The 22397-nt window shown below is 46.3% G+C and overlaps 2 protein-coding genes across 6 annotated transcripts in view; both read right to left on the bottom strand.

The window, feature by feature from the left end:
- The window catches only part of LOC135240495 (methyl-CpG-binding domain protein 5-like), a 35050-nt gene extending 16300 nt beyond the window's left edge, over positions 1 to 18750 (bottom strand). The window contains exons 1-5 of one of the 5 annotated variants that reach the window (XM_064310013.1): positions 17205 to 18338; positions 16565 to 16613; positions 3083 to 3858; positions 1423 to 1525; positions 788 to 968 (exon numbers count right to left, since the gene is read on the bottom strand). In XM_064310013.1, coding sequence (XP_064166083.1) covers positions 788 to 968; positions 1423 to 1525; positions 3083 to 3207 — 409 coding nt within the window. In that variant the 5' untranslated portion in view covers positions 3208 to 3858; positions 16565 to 16613; positions 17205 to 18338. The other 4 variants (XM_064310012.1, XM_064310016.1, XM_064310015.1 and 1 more) reach the window with 4 other exon arrangements.
- Positions 13886 to 16551, bottom strand: LOC135240496 (putative proline-rich protein 21). Its single transcript, XM_064310017.1, has 2 exons — positions 14171 to 16551; positions 13886 to 13951 (listed from the first exon to the last, which is right to left on the bottom strand). Exon 1 carries the CDS (start codon positions 16359 to 16361, stop codon positions 15054 to 15056), a length of 1308 nt encoding a protein of 435 aa, XP_064166087.1. The 5' UTR covers positions 16362 to 16551; the 3' UTR covers positions 13886 to 13951; positions 14171 to 15053.
- Positions 18751 to 22397: the final 3647 nt, after the last annotated feature.

Below are 22397 nucleotides of genomic sequence, written 5' to 3'. Positions count from 1 at the left end.
ATGCTGTGCGCACGTCAGAATGAGCAGCCTATCTGCTACTGAAGCACACTTTACCCACAATGCTGTGCGCATGTCAGAATGAGCAGCCTATCTGCTACTGAAACACACTTCACCCACAATGCTGTGCGCATGTCAGAATGAGCCGCCTAGCTGCTACTGAAGCACACTTTACCCACAATGCTGTGCGCATGTCAGAATGAGCCGCCTAGCTGCTACTGAAACACACTTTACCCACAATGCTGTGCGCATGTCAGAATGAGCCACCTAGCTGCTACTGAAGCACACTTTACCCACAATGCTGTGTGCATGTCAGAATGAGCTGCCTAGCTGCATACTAGAGTTCTGGTTCTGGTCACATTTACGGGCCACATTCAGCAGTGGCACGGTCCGGGGTTCGATCCCCCAAGACCACGGAGCTCATCCACGCACCACAGCGGCACAGTGTAACTGAAAGAGCCCGCCAGCAGCCCCTAGTGGCCCCTAGTGGCAGGATGTTTTTCTAGGACATATCGTGTGCACACACAGTATTGTAAAAACACACCAAATCTATAATTCGAGCACTTAGTTGATCTCAATCTATTATAATTGAGTATATAAGTGAGTATATTATTATAATTATAAATATACTCACATTTATTAGAGATAATTGTATTCATCTCTAAAAGGGAAAACATGGTATTGCATGTCAAACATTAACGGTGCTGAGAAAATAACAAATATACAGGTAAAATAACCCAATTTTCTAAACCCCCTACTCCACCTGTGTCTCCACCCACCCCATACATACTTGTGTGACCCCCTGGACAGGTGAGAACTAGAGAAGGTTGTGGTGGTTCCATACTCTTGTGCAGGGTGGCCACAGCGATGATCTTTCTCTTGTGGTTGCAGAGCTTCGTGACGTCTTCGTCAGCCTTTACGTCCTCCGCAGTCCTCTGCTTGAGCACAGCCCTGGGATTGAAGTTAAACACCTGCAGGGACACCGTTCCGCTCAGTCTGACTGCAGCTGGCTGGTCGCTCCTGCCTCTCACACATTTGCATTATAACGCTTATTCTTTTTGACTTTACATATTAATGCAAGGGACTACTGACTTCTGCGATCATACAAAACACAGAAAATATTTAAGACTTCATGAGCACATACTACACAAGAAATGGCTGCTTAGTAGGGTGGGGAGCTGCATTTTTAAAACTACAGAATAGCAGAAAGCTCTCAAATTTAAGTGTATTCTAGAAGAAAGCATTCAGTCTTGACCCGACTTGCTTACTGAAGAAATTACAGCAGAGATCAGAATAAACATCGTTAGGTTTGAGCCGTCTTGCTCAATGCATGCTGGGATAGGCTCCAGCCCCCCCCGCGACCCTGCCCAGGATAAGCAGGTACACGTAATGGATAGTTTGAGCGTTTGGAAGGTCCTGACTCACCTTGTGGAGGAGGAGGGGGCATTCTAGGCCACACTTGCAGGTCCCATCTGTCAGCAGGTAGGCCTTCACCTGTTCCAGGCAGGAGAGCAGAGAGCCACTGGGACTACAGGAGTGAAGCGCAAAAGAGAACGGTGGCTGATGAGGATCATCTTCATAATTAAAAAAGGCATAACGGCAACACACGACGGCAGTGTAGCCTGGCTGGCCACCTGCTAGGTGTGGCGTAAGGGACGACTTCCACTGCAGGGACTTTTGGTGTCTCTCGGTGCACCAGCAAACTCCTCTGGTCAATGGGGAGGCTGTGGTACACCCATACCAGCTGTGCATGCACTCTGAGCAAAGCCTGCTTCCCTGTGGTGTGAAAAGAAGCAGCGGCTGACAGAAGCCATTTTGGGGTGCTAATGTCTGCTTCTGAATCGATGGTGGATGGGTATTACAATACTTTTTTCATCATTATGTTATCTTAATTTTCTAAACCCTTGAATAAAAGTTGATAAATGTGCACGTTCACTGGCACAGCTCTGGTTCTTATGCTGACAAATGCCAATAACAGCCTCCAAAGGTAATCAAAAGGCTAGAATCAAAACTAGATACTGAAAGCTCTCTCTAGCATTAAGCTCTAAGGAAACAACTGAACACACCTGACTAATCAGAAACACCTGTGAAATCATTTGTCCCAAACATCATGATGCCCTGAAATTGGGGGGGGGGGGGTATGTACTCCACTTTAACCACATGTGAAATCTTTGATTGCAAATCTTTGATTGCAAAGCTGCTATAACAACCTCCACTCTTCTGGGAAAGCTTTATACTAGATGTTGGAGTATTGCTGCAGAGATTTGCTTCCATTTAGCCAGAAGAGTATTAGTGAGGTTGGGCACTGATTGGGTGATTAGGCCAGGCTTGAAGTTGGCTTTTAAATTTATCCCAAAGGTGTTGGATGTGGTTGAGGTCAGGGCTCTGTGCAGGCCAGTCAAGTTCTTCCACACCATTCTCAACAAAACCACTTCTATATGGACCTCCCTGTGTGCCCGGGGGCATTGTCATGCTGAAACAGGAACGTACCATTCCCAAACTGCTGGGGAAGCACAGACTCATCTAGAATATCATTGTATGATGAAGCATTAAGATTTGCCTTCACTGCAACTAAACCCTAGCCCAAAATATGACAAGCAGCCACACACACACATACACACAGATGATGTCAGCTTTTGGTGAGTCACGAAAAGAGCTCAATTAATCTCAAATGGAAAGGATCTGGGTGTATTTCATGGTGAGACATCCATGTCTCTCATAAGTAGAACACTGTACTGAGGTAAACTGTAAATGGCCGGTTTCTGCTTGAACCCAGCATTTTGCTATGGTGCTGCAGAATCGTGCCCTTTGAGCGACCTGCACAGATAGCGTATTCAGCCTGCTGCCTTCACTCAAGCCATGCGATTCATCAAATCTCCTCTCCATCTAAACCTGTGAAACATAATCAAAGATACTCTGGACTATGTGCAATAATCAGCGAATAAGATGTCTGTAGGTGACCGGTGCTGTTTCAATCGGACTAAACATTGCTAGTGGAGTTTTTGTGTTCTGTGCGGTACCTAGGTAGTCCTAGGTAGTAAAAGAAGCATGAAGACGCAAGACATTAAAAACACTAAATGAGTACCTGACATAGACCACGCCACTATGGTCCAGCCTGCGCTTCCAGCCGACAGGCACCTGGGCAGCCGGGGGGGGCCCTTCCCCCGGCCCCCCCCCCGGCCCTCCCCCGCACTCTTTTCCTCCATTCATGGTTCAGGTTGTGCGCACGACACCTCGGGTGGGAATCACAAGGCCATCGCTGCCCTCCAACTGTGGATCACCATGGCAGAGCAAAAGGGCTAACCGTGCACTGGAGACTCAGTCAGAACCAGACACCTGCACGCATCAGCCGGGGTGGGGGGATTGGGATGGGGAGGGGGGGGCGGGGATGGGGGGATGGGGGAGGGGATGGGGGAGGGGTGGCACGGAGCTCAGTGTGGAACGGGGTCTCAGTGATCCTTCATCGCTGTCCTTTTAAAGTGGGATGGGGCACTTAGTCATTCTCTGGGTCATTGGTGGGGGGGGGGCAGGGGGGGTCAGAGGCGGCGGTACATAGATGAGGAGGCTCCCGGTCAGCCGTGTTCAGGACCGCAAGCTCATTGTTTGTGGGGCGGGGCTCGGGGGCAAACAGCAGGTTTATCCTACAGGGAAGAGAGACCGTCCAGGAGGCCTAGCTGCTGAAGACCAGCCTGCAGAGCGAGCATCTCTACAGACACGCTGGGCCAGGCCTTCCGAGGGCTAAACCCGAACCCTAACCCACACAGCTGCTCAAACAGCTTCTCATGCTTCTGGCTGTTTCAGTTTGAAATTCACAGGAGAGACATCCTCTTGACGCTTTGTGTGCTTCTCATGATTTTGTACCTGGAGAATTAAAAAACAAAAAACAAAAAAAAAAACATTTTTACACTGACACGCACATAATCCATTACATTACATTACAGGCATCCAAGATCCATTACATATTATGCAGAGCGATTTACACTACTTTTTTTTTTACATAGCATTTTGCATCCATTTATACAGCTGGATATATACTGAAGCAATGCAGGTTTAGTATCTTGGGCACAACAGCCATGTCCCACCTGGGAATCGAACCTGTGACCTTTAGGTTACAAGACCAGCTCCTTACCCATTATACTACACTGCCGTCTAACTGACACTGACACACACATAACCCTGCACTGACACACACACCATCCTACACTGACACACACGCCATCCTGCACTGACACAGACACACACGCCATCCTGCACTGACACACACACATCATCCTGCACTGACACCGACACACACGCCATCCTGCACTGACACACACGCCATTCTGCACTGACACACACACATCATCCTGCACTGACACACACACACATCATCCTGCACTGACACACACACACACCATCCTGCACTGACACACACACACACCATCCTGCACTGACACACACGCCATCCTGCACTGACACACACACACATCATCCTGCACTGACACACACACACACCATCCTGCACTGACACACACGCCATCCTGCACTGACACACACACACATCATCCTGCACTGACACACACACACATCATCCTGCACTGACACACACACACATCATCCTGCACTGACACTGACACACACATAACCCTGCACTGACACACACACCATCCTGCACCGACACCGACACACACATCATCCTGCACCGACACCGACACACACATCATCCTGCACCGACACTGACACACACACATCATCCTGCACTGACACACACACACATCATCCTGCACTGACACTGACACACACATAACCCTGCACTGACACTGACACACACCATCCTGCACTGACACTGACACACACATAACCCTGCACTGACACACACACCATCCTGCACTGACACTGACACACACATAACCCTGCACTGACACACACACACATCATCCTGCACTGACACTGCACACACATAACCCTGCACTGACACACACCATCCTGCGACCGGACACCGACACACATATCCTGCACGGACACCGACACACACATCATCCTGCACCGACACCGACCACACACATCATCCATGCGCCGACCGACACACACAACTCATCCGCACTGACCAACACACATCTCATCCTGCACTGACACCGACACACACATCATCCTGCACCGACACCGACACACACATCATCCTGCACCGACACTGACACACACATAACCCTGCACTGACACACACGCCATCCTGCACCGACACACACGCCATCCTGCACTGACACACACACATCATCCTGCACCGACACTGACACACACGCCATCCTGCACCGACACTGACACACACATAACCCTGCACTGACACACACGCCATCCTGCACCGACACACACGCCATCCTGCACTGACACACACACATCATCCTGCACCGACACTGACACACACGCCATCCTGCACTGACACACACGCCATCCTGCACTGACACACACACATCATCCTGCACTGACACACACACACACCATCCTGCACTGACACTGACACACACCATCCTGCACTGACACTGACACACACCATCCTGCATAATGGTCTCTGCGGTGGTCATGTGACTTCTGGTTGGAAAGCTTTTTTCTTTGTTGTCCGTAAGACAACCAATCTATAATGCGTCTGCGTGCACAAGAGAGAGGGAGACAGAGAGAGAGCAAGAGCGAGAGCGAGAGAGACAGAGAGCGAGAGCAAGAGAGAGAGAGAGAGAGAGAGCGACAGAGAGAGCGGTACCGATATTGTGTTACATGCTGGATATTCACACAGAGTGTGAATCATATGCTCAGAGCATTTCCTATCACTGATGACTAATGCTGAGGCCTGTGTGAGGGTGTGTGCATGTGTGTGAGTGTGTGTGCGTGCATGTATGTGAGCGTGAGTGTGTGTGCGTGCGTGCGTGAGCGTGCGTGCATGTGTGCATGTGTGTGTGTGAGCGTGCGTGTGCGTGTGCGTGTGCGTGTGTGAGCATGCGTGAGTGTGAGCGTGTGTGTGTGTTTGTGTGTGTTAAACAGCTGGGAATAAGCCCTGGTGCCTTGTTGCTTACAAATCTCAACTGGGTACACGGAAAAGTGCATGCACTGCATCACATGAACACAAATCAGCAAGTGAGAGCTATTTTAATTGGATCCATATCATGCTCCACTAAGGGAACTTAAAGTGTTAATTTACATGAGAGTACGCCACAAATTTAACATGATAAACCAAAGGCAAAATTTCATAAATGTGAAATATTATAAATAAAGAGAAGTACGGCACACTCAGAAAAGTTCAGAAAAAGTGCTCAAGGCAAAACAATAAACACAAAAAGAACATCTACACTTTTTGGCCAAGCATTTATTAAAGTGCTATGTTTTCGGTCAAAAAAAAACAAAAAAAACTCATCAGAGCTCTGATAAAGGTTTTTAACCGAAAGCTTAACTCTTCATAAATGGTTGTGAAATCTGCAATGGCAAAACTGTGCAGATGTCCTTTAGAGCTAAAGTGGAACTGGGGCATCTGGCAACCTTACCCACAAGTCCCACTAAAGAAAAATCAGCATCATTCCGTCTTTTTGATTAATTTAACTTTCAGAATTCAGTTATGCTGCTAGAAATTGAGAAAAGGCAAAACCACCAAAAATAGAGGAAATCCAAGATAACCTCCTAACTCGTCCTGGCTTCTACTGAACCAGTGTGCTGGAAGGAAACAGAAAGCAGACTAGGGATGCTCTTCATAAAAGAGCACTGAAAAGACCAGGAACAGGCAGATGAGCAGCAGTGACTGACAGCAAGAGAGCAGCAGTCTCAGATGACAGAGCTGACTGACAGGCAAGAGAGCAGCAGTCTGCAGATGAGCAGCAGCTTCAGACTGACCAGGCAAGAGAGCAGCAGTCTGCAGATGAGCAGCAGCTTCGACTGCCCAGACAAGAGAGCAGCAGTCTGCAGATGGCAGCAGCTTCGGACTGACCAGGCAAGAAGCAGCAGTCTGCAGATGAGCAGCAGCTTCGGACTGACCAGGCAAGAGAGCAGCAGTCTGCAGATGAGCAGCAGCTTCGGACTGACCAGGCAAGAGAGCAGCAGTCTGCAGATGAGCAGCAGCTTCGGACTGCCCAGGCAAGAGAGCAGCAGTCTGCAGATGAGCAGCAGCTTCGGACTGACCAGGCAAGAGAGCAGCAGTCTGCAGATGAGCAGCAGCTTCGGACTGACCAGCTCAGCTGAAGCTGTTTCCAGCACTTCTCCCAACTCACTTCTCCCAACAGTAACCTCAGTAACCCACATGACAGCCTACTCCTAACCTTTTCTGCTTCTCATGCAGAACCTGGATTCTGAGCTAGCTTAGATGGGGAATGGAAATTTAAACAAATTTAAATTGTGAATTAGCCCTATATTAAATAATTATTTAAAAAGAAATTATTATTATGAATAATAACAATAATAATAATAATAATAATAAGTTCTACCAAGTGACAACATTTAAAGACAAAATGTGAGTTACTATCAGCACTAAGAAACAGGGACTTCAAGATGGTTCTCAGAAAGCACAGCTTGGACAGTCAGAAGTGACCTAGTTGGGACAAACGATTGGGGTCCATGGGTGAGGCCTGACGGGGCACAGGCCCTCAAACTGCTCCCTCAGCATGACACCCAGACAGGTCGAAGACCCGAAATGGGCCTTACTAATTACTGCAGATCCTACGTGTCAGACTACTGACCCTGTAAAACGGATGCTAAAAGGAGGCAAACTGAGAAGTGAGCTGGTAGAGTTGGGCCCAGAAGAGGAGGAGGCATCCACACACCTCAAAGAGCAAGTCGGAGATACAACACAACAGCTTCACGTACGGCTCTGGATGGGAGGGTACACTGCACTCAGAAACAAGCGGATAACACAGGACTGGTGGGGTGTCACTATACCCCAAATGCAGCATTTAATGTCTGCAAGCTGCACCCACTCAGTCCTGGGAGTGGGGGAGAATGTTGTGGGTACGCAGAGGGTAATCATCAACATCGATCACACCACTAAATTATTAAAGGGGACATATTATTTAGTTCACACATAGGTTGTAGACTGTTGTGGTTGTGTACATTATGAGAGGTTCTGGGTGTAGCTGAGAGTTTAGCAATCTTACTCTTGAAAAGGACAAATCAGAACAGCAGGGTTTTTCTATATACAGTGCTGCCGTACTGCTTTGCCTTCCCCAAGCCTTAGGTTTGTGGGTGAGGTGAGCGAAAATCAGGAGTCAATCACAGCTACAGGTCATTACATATTTAAGCAGGCTAGAAAACATGGCTCCTGTGAATGAAAAGCCAGGAAAGGCTCCAGGAAATAATGTGTTAAAAACATTTTATGAATTGTTTGACTGAAAAAGGACACGATGCACAAAACAGCTTCAGAAACAAGATGATCCTGATGGGAAACGCGCTTGTTGAGGCATAGAGATGGCAGTGGCCAAGAGGATGGAGCAACAAATCCAGCTGCATTCCCGATGGAGGAGGGAAGGCCACGCTAAGACACAGAGCAGCTGAGAGAAGACTACATGGATCACCCAGACCTGACACTTTCTGTGGATGGGTCAAGCTACTAACACCATGGAGAAAGTCTGGGGGTGGTGAATCACACAGACCAGCAAAAACCTTCTAAGAGGAGCACAGCTAGTGTTAAAGGCACACACAAAGGCCCTATACCTGGCACAGGATGGGACTTCTAACATTTTAACAGACCGCACTTACAGGGTGACACCTGAATTTGGCCCTGTAAGGGATCGCTGAGGCCCGGTCACATCAGTGGGGACGGGGTCAGGAACCTTCGAAATGCCACACGCCTGCCTGACAAAGCAGCAGTAATTAATGTAGCCACACAGCAAGAGACTACCGCATTACAAGGGAATGCATGAGGAGAGGAAGCAGCTTAAATGGCCGCCATGCAGCCATGTGTGGCAGCTGCACAATGAGTCATGGACAAAGGGGCAACTGAAGAAGACATCAAAATGGCCTAATGTGGCGATCTGGACAGAGAGATCCAAAAGTGACTAAGTAAAGGGGCTGTAGAGGACAGCAAAGGCACTGAAGATTAAGCCTGATGGTGGGGGAAGGGGGGGGGCACGGATCTGGCTGCTTTATGGGATCAGACATGAAAGCACAGAAAAGCAGCGTTGGACAAATAATCAACCCAGAAAGGGGATACACCTGGAACACGCGCCAAGGCCCATGGACCTGTACACACACGTCCAGATGGACTTGACAGGACTAATGGAGGATAACAAACCTTGCTTGTGGTAACTGAAGTCACAGCAGCCAGGATCCTGGCTACAGAAATATTCCCCATCACGCTTACTGGAAATGTAACGTGGTTGGGGATTGCGCAGTTCAGCGTGCCGCACCATCCCCAATCACCGGGAACGCCGAAGAGAAGGAATAAGAAAACCAAAACAGAGCTGACAGCAGTACCAAGGAGACTGGGAGAGGATGGCAGGCTGAAATCTGCTGTGCTGTGGAAGATTAGGGACTTAACGACTAAGAAAGTCTTGGGTTTTCTGAGGATGCCAATAGCCGCTGAAGGAATATCCGAAGGTTTTAGACAAGTCAAATGTGTGTAGGCTATATGTTGAAAGTAGGCAAACTTAGCATGATAGTAAGCAAGGAGGCTAAGATTGGGGGGGGGGGATGCCAGAAGGAGGGGAAAAGGTTAAAGATGTTGTTGCCAAAGATCTTCCAGGCACATTGGGCAGGGTTATATGCAGTGAATGACCATGCTGCATGACGGGGAGGGTTGTCAAGGTACAGGTAGAGACCCTAGTCCCACCAGACCTGCTAAGTGTGAATGAAAATGCTATCAGTCTTTTCAGACACGTTTCTGACACCCAAATGTCCCCTGGCTCCCAAACATCAGAAGGTGTTAGGACCACTGACCACAGCATGCCAAGGACAAAAGATACAATTAGTTCCATAATGTTTGGGACAAACATCACATTGTTAGATTTGTAATGAACTGATTCGCATGTGATTAACATGCAGATTCTCAGCTTTTACTGGAAGATATTTTCACAGATTTTAGTTTCACCATGTTAAAATTATAGCACTTTTTATACATAGCCCCCATTTCAGGGTGCCATAATGTTTGGAACAAATGGCTTCATGGATGTTTTTGATTAGTCAGGTGTGTATCGAGTCTAGATTCTGGGCTTTTGATTGCATTTGGAGTCTGTTATCGCTGTTCCCTCGCTGTGTAATGGACTGGGGGAGACTGCACAGCGAGGGAACTGTGTAATGGACTGGGGGAATACTGCACAGCGAGGGAATTGTGTAATGGACTGGGGGAGACCGCACAGCGAGGGAATTATGTAATGGACTGGGGGAGTACTGCACAGTGAGGGAATTGTGTAATGGACTGGGGGAGTACTGCACAGTGAGGGAATTGTGTAATGGACTGGGGGAATACTGCACAGCGAGGGAATTGTGTAATGGACTGGGGGAGACTGCACAGCGAGGGAACTGTGTAATGGACTGGGGGAGACTGCACAGCGAGGGAATTGTGTAATGGACTGGGGGAGACTGCGTCTGGTGATTCAGAACAGCTCACATTTTACAGGCAACCCTATGTGTGATGCAAGATTTTAATGCAGATGAGGAACCAGTTAGCCTACTTATCAACATTTCAGATGGGATAACTGAACATATAACTTTTTTTCCAAAAATTTTACACTTAGGTTAATTGAGACTTGGTCTAACCCCACCATTTCCACATTTAGTATAAGTACTGAGCCTTACTGTCCACATCAGTTGGGAATGTGAAGTTTTATTTGGCAGCACAACGCTTATCCACTTTGGATTTGTAGAACTGCCTTCTCTCAGTTGGTTAAAAATAACTAATATACGTATAGTCCCAGGCCTAAAACTCTTGTATTCTAACCCTAAAACACATTGCGGTGTCTAATTAGATTGCTGGATCATGCTAGGTTAATTCAGCCAAGAAACAATAGCAGGCACATTAGTAGTCCATGCAGGTAAAAGTTGCCAAGCCAGGGACTTAAGAAAAGATGTCTGAAAAGTCTTTAAAACCCCCTTCTCTCCTGAAACCACAATGCAGAGTTTAAAAGCAGCCAGCTGAATTCCCACAGACTACTTAAAAGACAAGGACAATGAAGCCATCCCTCACATTTTCTAATTTGAGAAACTTATCTGAAGACTTATCATAGACAAAAAAAATCTGCAAAGTTCCAAAATTCACTTTCAGGCTTTGTATATGAAGCTTGCCACGAAAGCAAAATGAAGGATTTGGACACACTAGAGTTAACTCTAGTTACTATAGCAGCACTAGTCCCACACATGCATTTGATGATGATGCAGATGATGAGCGGGCCGAGAGGTGTGCACAGAGCAGAGTGTGCTGGTGTGCTGGTGTGCACAGAGCAGAGTGTGCTGGTGTGCACAGAGCAGAGTGTGCTGGTGAGCTGGTGTGCACAGAGCAGAGTGTGCTGGTGAGCTGGTGTGCACAGAGCAGAGTGTGCTGGTGAGCTGGTGTGCACAGAGCAGAGTGTGCTGGTGTGCACAGAGCAGAGTGTGCTGGTAAGCTGGTGTGCACAGAGCAGAGTGTGCTGGTGAGCTGGTGTGCACAGAGCAGAGTGTGCTGGTGAGCTGGTGTGCACATAGCAGAGTGTGCTGGTGTGCACATAGCACAGTGTGCTGGTGAGCTGGTGTGCACAGAGCAGAGTGTGCTGGTGTGCACAGAGCACAGTGTGCTGGTGAGCTGGTGTGCACAGAGCACAGTGTGCTGGTGAGCTGGTGTGCACAGAGCAGAGTGTGCTGGTGTGCACAGAGCAGAGTGTGCTGGTGAGCTGGTGTGCACATAGCACAGTGTGCTGGTGAGCTGGTGTGCACATAGCACAGTGTGCTGGTGAGCTGGTGTGCACAGAGCAGAGTGTGCTGGTGTGCACAGAGCAGAGTGTGCTGGTGAGCTGGTGTGCACAGAGCAGAGTGTGCTGGTGTGCACAGAGCAGAGTGTGCTGGTGTGCACAGAGCAGAGTGTGCTGGTGAGCTGGTGTGCACAGAGCAGAGTGTGCTGGTGTGCACAGAGCAGAGTGTGCTGGTGTGCACAGAGCAGAGTGTGCTGGTGAGCTGGTGTGCACAGAGCAGAGTGTGCTGGTGAGCTGGTGTGCACAGAGCAGAGTGTGCTGGTGTGCACAGAGCAGAGTGTGCTGGTGTGCACAGAGCTGAGTGTGCTGGTGTGCACAGAGCAGAGTGTGCTGGTGTGCACAGAGCAGAGTGTGCTGGTGTGCACAGAGCAGAGTGTGCTGGTGTGCACAGAGCAGAGTGTGCTGGTGTGTGATGAGCGGGGACCAGCTGTGGGTAAGACTATAGGAGCTGGCTCTGACTGTCAGAGGATTGCCGCATGTCACAGGCTGACCTGGGGCCCCTGTGCTGACTCACCGCATCACTGCATCACCTGATAGGAAGCATGGGAGACCCCTGAGGGCCACACATGCAAGAGAATCAACCAAACTTCCACCGGAATTAACTGCATTCTCACCCTGACTTTCTATCAGCTCAATCAAAACGGCAGGGCCAGCAGAGTCCCAGTCCGCCCTACTGCCCACTGTCTACAGCCTCCTCTATGTGGAGGGCAAAACATCTGCCATGGTGGTCATAAAAATGATCACAGAAACATACAAGGTTGTGTGTCACTACCGGTAAACAACAGACTCAAATTTTAATTCTGAATTACCAGCAGAGCAATGTAGCCTACTTTCTTTTCTTGAAAGGAATTTTGTCCCACCAACCCCAACCCCACCCCCCCCCCCCCCCGACATCGCCAAAACCTCCTCATGAAATACAAATAGCACATCTTTTAATTGACATCACATTTTTACAATGTCCTCAAAAGCGAGTCAATCCCTCTACCACACAAAGTTTCTTCATAATCAATCTATTTTGCCTTAAAAATGATTGTGTAAGCAGCATGTAACTGTTGTATGTTCACATGTATTAAAGAGGGATGAAGCATCTTGCGTATCCAAAGAACATAAGGCCATGTCCACCAACTGTTCACCACTGTCATTGTCATACACATGACCAGCATACATAGGGGGTTCCCCAGGACCAGCAGACACAGGGGGGCCCCCAGGAGCAGCAGACACAGGGGCCCCCAGGAGCAGCATACACAGGGGGGCCCCAGGACCAGCACACACAGGGGGGCCCCAGGACCAGCAGACACAGGGGCCCCCAGGAGCAGCATACACAAGGGGGCCCCAGGACCAGCAGACACAGGGGGGCCCCAGGAGCAGCATACACAGGGGCCCCCGGGAGCAGCATACACAGGGGCCCCCAGGAGCAGCAGACACAGGGGCCCCCAGGAGCAGCAGACACAGGGGCCCCCAGGAGCAGCATACACAGAGGGGCCCCAGGACCAGCAGAGACAGGGGCCCCCAGGAGCAGCATAAACAGGGGCCCCCGGGAGCAGCATACACGGGGGGCCCCAGGACCAGCAGACACAGGGGGGCCCCAGGAGCAGCATACACAGGGGTCCCCGGGAGCACCATACACAGGGGCCCCCAGGAGCAGCATACACAGGGGCCCCCAGGAGCAGCATACACAGGGGCTGGCCGACGGCTGCCCACAGCACTGCCGGCACTGAAGCCCTCTCTGCAGGACTGAGCTGACCGATGGCTGGCCACAGCACTGCCTGCACTGAAGCCCTCTCTGCAGGACTGAGCTGACCGATGGCTGGCCACAGCACTGCCTGCACTGAAGCCCTCTCTGACGGCTCCATTCGCACACACTCTACACAAAGCAACAACTGAAAATGACACCGTTATAACACGCTGGACTCCACAGGTCAAACAGTATCATTTTAATTTTACTCCTCTGATACCGCTGCTTGCTAGTGAAGTTTTCTAATACTAGTTAGCTACAGCGCAACAGATCTGTGGGATTGCCAATGACTTTGTGACCTTGCGTGAGGCCTTATTTTGATTTGGACAGCTGTCTGGATGCTGAGCTTCAAATGGTTTGTTATTTGGGGCGACATAGCTCAGGAGGTAAGACCGATTGTCTGGCAGTCGGAGGGTTGCCGGTTCAAACCCCGCCCTGGGCGTGTCGACGTGTCCTTGAGCAAGACACCTAACCCCTAACTGCTCTGGCGAATGAGAGGCATCAATTGTAAAGCGCTTTGGATAAAAGCGCTATATAAATGCAGTCCATTTACCATTTGATAAACTAAATGCATATAATGCTTTGAATTGCTGAATGCTGAATGTTGCAACTACCTTGCTTGGTAAATGCATCAGATAACTATCAACTACCATTATCTGTTCCCTCCCTGGTTTTACCACTAGTGCCAATCAGCTAGCATTCAATTAAGTCAGATAGCTAACTAGCGCTAGGTAGAATTACAACACTTCTCGCTTGTTTGCCATGCTAAGACTGGCGAGTACGATGCCAAACAAAACACTGATTCCCAGTCTTACGTTTCACTCTGGTCCTGCGTTTCAACTAAACGTACCACCATAAAAGTACCACAACCTAAATGTTTAACAAAACAATTTGCCACGAGTTGCTTTATCCTTTCCTCAATAATTATTGGTCCAATTCACATCAGTGTTTTAGTGTCTCCAAGATTCAATAATCAACGACTATCATGAGCATCATTCATCAGGAGAAAAACTCCCCTAGTTTTGTTCAGAACACTGAGTCTGCATTAGTTGTTTATTTCTGTAAGCAACACGCTATATTTTGCATTCCTTCTTTTTTCTTTCAAATGTCAAACAGCCAACTCTCATTTCTCAGCGCAAGCTGCCCGACCCCCTCTAGCAGCTCGTACTCAGGGGCTAGTGGAGCTGGGCAGCGGGCAGCTGCAAACCAGTGTGTGAGCGCGAACACCATTTGGAGAGCAGTCCTGCGCCCATATCTGTGCCAGGTAACAAACTGTTTTAGGTTTTTCTAAATTGGTAAAATTTGGCCCTTGCTTTGCATTGTTTCCTCAAAGGTAGATGTCCTCACCCAGCCAATGTGAGGTTTGATGGCTAGAAACGGCTCTGCAGGTAGGTTAACGTGTCGCAAATAAAATGAGTGTGCTTAGGGAAAAGCAGCTAGTGAGGGTGCTGAGAGAGAGGCTGCAGGCCCAGCTGGGAGTGAGGGAGGGGAGACAGACAGAAAGGGTGTGTAGTGGAGGACAGGAGACAGAGAGAAAGGGTGTGTAGTGAAGGAGAGGAGACAGAGAGAAAGGGTGTGTAGTGGAGGAGAGGAGATGGAGAGAAAGGGAGTGTAGTGGAGGAGAGGAGAGAGAGAAAGGGTGTGTAGTGGAGAAGAGGAGACGGAGAGAAAGGGTGTGTAGTGGAGGAGATGAGACGGAGAGAAAGCGTGTGTAGTGGAGGAGAGGAGACAGAGAGAAAGGGTGTGTAGTGGAGGAGAGGAGACAGAGAGAAAGGGAGTGTAGTGGAGGAGAGGAGACAGAGAGAAAGGGTGTGTAGTGGAGGAGAGGAGACAGAGAGAAAGGGTGTGTAGTGGAGGAGAGGAGACAGAGAGAAAGGGAGTGTAGTGGAGGAGAGGAGACAGAGAGAAAGGGTGTGTAGTGGAGGAGAGGAGATGGAGAGAAAGGGAGTGTAGTGGAGGAGAGGAGAGAGAGAAAGGGTGTGTAGTGGAGAAGAGGAGACAGAGAGAAAGGGTGTGTAGTGGAGGAGAGGAGACAGAGAGAAAGGGTGTGTAGTGGAGGAGAGGAGACAGAGAGAAAGGGTGTACAGTGGAGGAGATGAGACAGAGAGAAAGGGTGTGTAGTGGAGGAGGAGACAGAGAGAAAGGGTGTACAGTGGAGGAGAGGAGACGGAGAGAAAGGGAGTGTAGTGGAGGAGATGGAGAGAAAGCGTGTGTAGTGGAGAAGAGGAGATGAGAGAAAGGATGTGTAGTGGAGGAGATGGAGAGAAAGGGTGTGTAGTGGAGGAGAGGAGACAGAGAGAAAGGGTGTGTAGTAGAGAAGAGGAGAGAGAGAAAGGGAGTGTAGTGGAGGAGAGGAGACAGAGAGCAAGGGAGTGTAGTGGAGGAGAGGAGATGGAGAGAAAGGGAGTGTAGTGGAGGAGAGGAGACAGAGAGAAAGGGTGTGTAGTGGAGAAGAGAAGATGGAGAGAAAGGGAGAGTAGTGGAGGAGAGGAGACAGAGAGAAAGGGTGTGTGGAGGAGAGGAGACAGAAAGAAAGGGAGTGTAGAGGAGGAGAGGAGAGAGAAAGGGAGTATAGTGGAGGAGAGGAGAGAGACAGAGAAATGGAGTGTAGAGGAGGAGAGGAGAGAGAGAAAGGGAGTATAGTGGAGGAGAGGAGAGAGAGAGAGAAAGGGAGTATAGTGGAGGGGATGCTGCAGGTACTGCCTGAAGCTGCTGAGGGTTTTCAAACACAACACAGTTTCCATTCATCAGGGCCTGGACAGCAAAATTTAATAACCTGTTAATAGAATTGAATAAACGGTACAAACAATCCTTAGAAGTCCATTTTTTTGGTGCAACAAAAAAAATGAGAAAAAAAAACACAGAGCTCTAAATTCTTGAAAGCACAATGTTTAAGACTTTTCCTCGTCTAGTAAACTGGACAATATTCAGCAAGTAAATTTCTTACCAAGTGGCCCAACCAGGCAAGTGTGAAAAAAACCATGGTGCCAAAACTCCTTCAGGACAGAAATATGATATTTCACAATTAGCCACTTTTTTCTATCCCAGTTTTAAAACACTGGAGAAATATATTATATTATATAAATGACTTCTATGGTGCCAATGAGTTTATTAGTGAAACAGAACATGCAAGTAGATGTTGGGTGACCATTACAGCAACAGCTAATCATGTGAATATCTAACCACGCAGTTATCACACCAATTAAATTCCAGCGATGTGCTCACATTATGTCTGCTGCGGCACTTGTAAAACACTGCCATGGACGTGTTAACACTCTCTTACAAATAAACATAATGGATGACTAAAGGACTGCATGCAACAGGGGCACTGAAACTACAAATTGATAACGCAGCCCTTTCATTTCTTCAAAATATATCATTCTGCGAGCCAATGAAAAAAACAATGGTAAAAACAACCCAGACAGCAGTCTGAAGAATACAATGACATCTGAGAATACATGAAAATATACTGAAAACAAGAACTAGGCTATAACACGAGAAACAGGCAGTCCTTATCCACTTCATACAAGTAACCTCAACAAACACAATTTTTAGTACATTAAGGCCTACCCTACGACAGTCAATACCTGAATTTGCATGACGTTTTTGTTGTTTTTTTTGGGTCACAGAACTCCTTATCACCGGCCATGTGTGGACCACTGGTCCATTGCTCAGTCGTGATGAAGACCATGTATGGAAATTCATTGTCAGAGTAAACATAATAGAATCACAGAAGACTACACTTTCTGTCAAACCGAAGGCCACATGAAAGGAAACAAGACACCTGTAAACTAATGCCAAGACAAAACTGTCACATTACCATGTTCAGGCAACATTATCAAGCACTTGATTTTTGTTCAGACCTCCGAAAGAGGGTAAAAACTAAGAATGCAAAAGCTATTTCCATTCTAGAAATGTATGGGTAGTCTCCGTTTTACATTAATCCAGTAACAGCTACAACCACTGGCGTTTCTCAAAGACTCAGAGGAAGAAAGACAAACAGCGAAACAGTTGTTTAACGTTATGTCCTGGAGGCCGGTCAGATACGCACCCATGTGAAATGGACCGTCCTACGCAACATTACCTAGCTAACGTTAAAACTAAATTATATTTGCATGGCAACACTAAAGCGAATTAGCAAATGATTTGACAAAAATATTAGCTTAATGACTGACAAAGTGGCTTCATTGTGTATACTATGAAGTAGATAAAACACGGAAATGCTTAATAATCTTCAATCAACTTTCAACTAGCTTACGTTAGCTGACTAGCGTACATTAACGTACAATAACGGTAGCTAGCTTGTAAGCCAAATGTCAAGTGCCTGTAGTCCTAGCAGACTCGTATAAAGCAAATTTACTAGCTAGGTAAGGTTATTAATCTAGCTAGCAATCTCATTAGCTATCCAGTTAGTCTAGCTAGCATACGTTCATTAGCTAGATAGCTAACGTTATATACGTCTACACATAGCTAGTTATCCAACGTAAGTCTAGCTAGTGCTAGGCGATATTTGTCCATAACCGTCCATACATTGACAGTTAGCATAGCTAGCTAACAAATGTTGGATAAACCATTTTGTTGCTCCTGCGTTGCAAAGCTAGCTAGCTAACCCGACACTGGAGCAGATGAGTATGCCTTTTGAGAAACCAGCTAGCTTCCCAAGACAAGCAGGAGTGAAAAATAAAAAAGTCAATATAATAGATAATAAAGCAAACTATTAATGCTCACCTACCTTTTACAGTCTTCCTTTGCAACAGAGAATACAATCACGACGCAAGGGGCCAAAAATAACGAAGTTTTATTCTATTTGAACTGAGGTCCCTTTCCTGATATGCCTCAAACCAGGGCCAAAGCAGAGACACAGGGAGAGGAGAGCAGAGGGTTGTTTCTAAGAAGGAGCAAGAAACAGGGAAAAGATGGGCTTTCCGGATTCTTCTCCTTAACATAATAACTTAAGAAACATTATCTCCGTTTTTCTGTCCTGGCTGAAATACCAAAAGGCTAAGGATGTCAGAACGGAAGATTTACAGTGGTTAAATGAGGTTCTGTCCCTTTAAAAATAAAAATAAAAAGCTTCCCCATCAACTGCTTCTGCTGGCTCTCTGGGCTTACTGGGATAGAAAGATGGAGCTTTTCATTGCGCATGCGCCGGCAGCCTGGAGCCTGGAGGAGGAGGAGGCGTCCCAGCATGCATCGGGTAATGACATGAAGCAAGGGTTGAAATTGATAAAACACTTCACGTCTGATTTGGGCTTAGAGTATTTATTTATTCATTTATTTATTTATTTATTGAAAACCACATAATATACAAACAAATTCAACATTTCACCATTATAATGTTCAGCCAATAACCAATTAACATGCTAAACAATCCATGTATAAAAATACAAAAATAATTCCAAAATTAAAGAAGTGTGTCTGTGACTAAAAAAGGAGAAGAAGATGAAGCAAATCAAAATGTAAAAATATATGAAAAAACTTGACAAAATAATCAATGTTCCTGGGTTACAAGATCCAGGGGTTACAGGGATCAATTGCTACCAAACTGTGCATATCAGTGCAATGTGAACCTATCATAATCAGTCAGCAATCACTATGGCTAATTTCATAAAAATTGATGTTTAGGTCAACAATGGTCAATTTTGGCTGTTTAAGGGTGTCATCTTATTTTAGTAGAACAATATCTTAGTAGAATTTATTATCACCAGTCACACAATCACCTCAGCTGTGTTCACGGCTACAAGCTAATGGGCTTCATCTGATTTTACTTGAAAAATGTCTTGGAGTTACATCCCTGTGTGTGTGTGTGCGTGCGTGTGTGTGCGTTCTACGTCCATTTTCAATTTCTACATTTTTCTCACTTCTTGGACATCAATCATTGTCCTGAAACAGTATCATTTGATTAACTCTGGTTGTTGAATAAATCAAATTTTGCATCCATTTTAATGAAAACATTCAAAATGTACAATTTTTACATATTTTACAAAAGTAGATACATAGTCTTACGTAGTTTTCTGATTTTTATATTAGAATAGGTTTTTCTTCATGAATGTCTCATAACACATGGTTTTAAATTTCTTTCTTTGTATTTATTAAATGTATCTCATTCTGCATCCATTCCAATGATAAAATGCATAGTCAACTCACTGATTATGGATTATGTCTTGGAACATTGATCCAATCATCAGGGACATAAAGCAGGGTCACATGAGGACTGTTTGGTAGAAGAAATTGTAGAACATATTATGTTGATATTTTGTGAGTTGTATGATGCAGGCAGTGAGAGATAATTTGAGAAGGTCAGAGAGACTATATATATCAGGGGAAGGAAAGGGGAACAAGGTGGTGGGTATGGTTTCTTTTTGGTTCTGTTTGAGGGACAGATTTGGGCATTTAATGTAGGTAGGCTGTGACTAGCCTCATACCCCAACCAAACCCAAGGAAGAGGAACAAACACTCACTCCAAAGTGGACTGGCCAATAGAGATGCATCAACTTTGCCTCTGTGGAGATCATGCACACCCGATTGAATTTGACTTGCAACCAGAATGCACATTTTAAAGAAAATAAGCCTGACACATTCATATTTTAGACCATCATTTTAACATTTACCTTCACATAACCCTTAGTGTCGTCATCTGAATTTCAGTTTGAATAGTATTTGAAAAAAGTGGTGTTAAGCCCATCTGTAATCAACATGCTCATGTGAACATTTCAATTCTGTAAGCCAGTTTTATTATCAATGTCGAGTGGTATATTTGAAGAGAGGCAGTAGTTATAATCCACTTACATTTTAGCGCCGTATGAAGTTGGGGGGGCGGTTATATAGGCCTGCTCTATAGGTCAGTTCTATAGGCCTGTCCACTGAATGTGGATGATTCAAGATTCAAGATTCAAACTTTATTGTCCATTAATGCAGGCAATAATGGAAATTAGTATTTTGCTGGTGCATAGCTCATGCAGAGATACAATACAATACATATAAGAACATCAAATGCACACAAAAAGACAACACAGTACATGTAGTAAAATCACAGTACATGCAGTAAAATTGCATGCAGTAAAAATGCAGATGTGTTCATTACCAGCTCATTCAGATTAGAACAAACTGACATTAACCCAACTTTAATTTACATTACATTACATTACATTCATTCATTTGGCAGACGCTTTTATCCAAAGCGACGTACAAAAAAGTGCATTTCATGGTCGTAGACAACTGCTAAACACGGGTTCAGTAAGGTACAATACTTATTTTGTACAGCTATTTCTAGCCGAGAACAGTGAACACTATTCTGGCCTAACATCTTCAAAGCCAACTAGGCAGAAGAATAAGCTACAGTATTAGGACAAATACAAATTACCAAGAAGTGCTGGGATGGGGCAACATGTAACAAGTGACTCTTGTATAAAAAGAGTGAAATATACAGCGTGGTGGTGGTTAGTCTAGGTATAGTCTGAAGAGATGAGTCTTCAGGCCACGGCGGAAGATGGGTAGTGAGGGGGAGGTTCGGAGAGGGACGGGGAGTTCGTTCCACCACTGGGGAGCTAGGGTGGAGAAGCTCTGTGATCCCTTTGGGCGGGTGGGAGGGGTTACAAGGCGCCCTGCTGCCGCAGAGCGGAGTGGCCGAGCAGGCACATAGAATTTAACCTCCTGGAATGTTTTCAGCTGCATTTCAGTGTGAAAACCATTTTTAAATAAATTGTCTTAAACCCTATGGATAAGCTTAACGGCAACTGGCATGTTTGTTAATATGCCAGCTTTATTATTATTCTCCATAATTATGCGAAACACTGATCATATTATATGAAGCGTTTGGTTGCAGGTATTGCTGCTAAAGGTGGTTGAGTTTATTTGGGTTCCCTTTGTCTAATAGTGCATTTTGTCCAAAGATCTGAATCCATTCAGGATGACAAATAAGCAATAAGAGAGGCAAATATTTTTTTCATTAATCTCTCCGTGGTTGTTACATAAACATGATTTCCTATCCATCTTTGTCTTTGCATTTTGTCCACTTTTTGTGCATAAGTCTGTTGTCTTTTATTTTGCTCTTTTCCACTGAAACTCATTTTTCATCATATATTCCTGCAACACATTTTTATTAATTAAGCATGAAGAAGAGACCACAGAAATGCAAGAGAAACAAAAAGGAAGAGTGACAAACAAAAAGTGGAAGGTTGAACTAGTAATATGCACAAGTAGTGCCTATAGATCTATTAGCGCCCTCCTGTGGGAGATTGTGAGAATACCTAATAAATACACATAACAAGTAGTGACTGTAGATCTATTAGCGTCCTCTTGTGGGAAATTGTGAGAATACCTAATAAATACACATAAGTGGTGACTGATGGTCTATTAGCGTCCTCATGTGGGCGACTGTGAGAATACACAATTGCACAAATAATCAGCCCATTAAAGCTCATAGAACTACCGGGAAGCCTAGGATAATCACCTTTGACGCTGGCAGGTACAAACGGGATATTTAAGAAGTGGCGACTGTAGCTCTACTGTAAAGAGAAGATATCACGTTTGGTTGGTACTGATGCAATCAAACGTGATATTTGTAAGGCACCAACTGCAGTGGGGGGGGGGGGGGGGGATGGGGTCTGTGAACTGCTGGGCTGTTGCGAACTGCTTGCAAACAGTTTGCACTAGGAGTTTACACACACCATGCAGCATGGAATCTAAATGCTGCACTTTTTTTGTTAATCTCATCTTTCAAACAAAAACGTCTCAAGGGTCCAGTGAAATCCAAGTTCTGCAATGGGACTAAGGGTCTC

This window comes from Anguilla rostrata, chromosome 15 (assembly GCF_018555375.3).
Source record: "Anguilla rostrata isolate EN2019 chromosome 15, ASM1855537v3, whole genome shotgun sequence".
In the NCBI taxonomy this organism is placed as follows: Eukaryota; Metazoa; Chordata; class Actinopteri; order Anguilliformes; family Anguillidae; genus Anguilla; species Anguilla rostrata.
Note: the sequence above shows the minus strand (reverse complement) of the source record. Positions and strands in the feature narration are given on the sequence as shown.

What these genes read in the sequence shown, in the direction of transcription:
- LOC135240496 (XM_064310017.1), bottom strand. Translation starts at nt 16,361, where the DNA reads ATGGAAACTGTGTTGTGTTTGAAAACCCTCAGCAGCTTCAGGCAGTAC.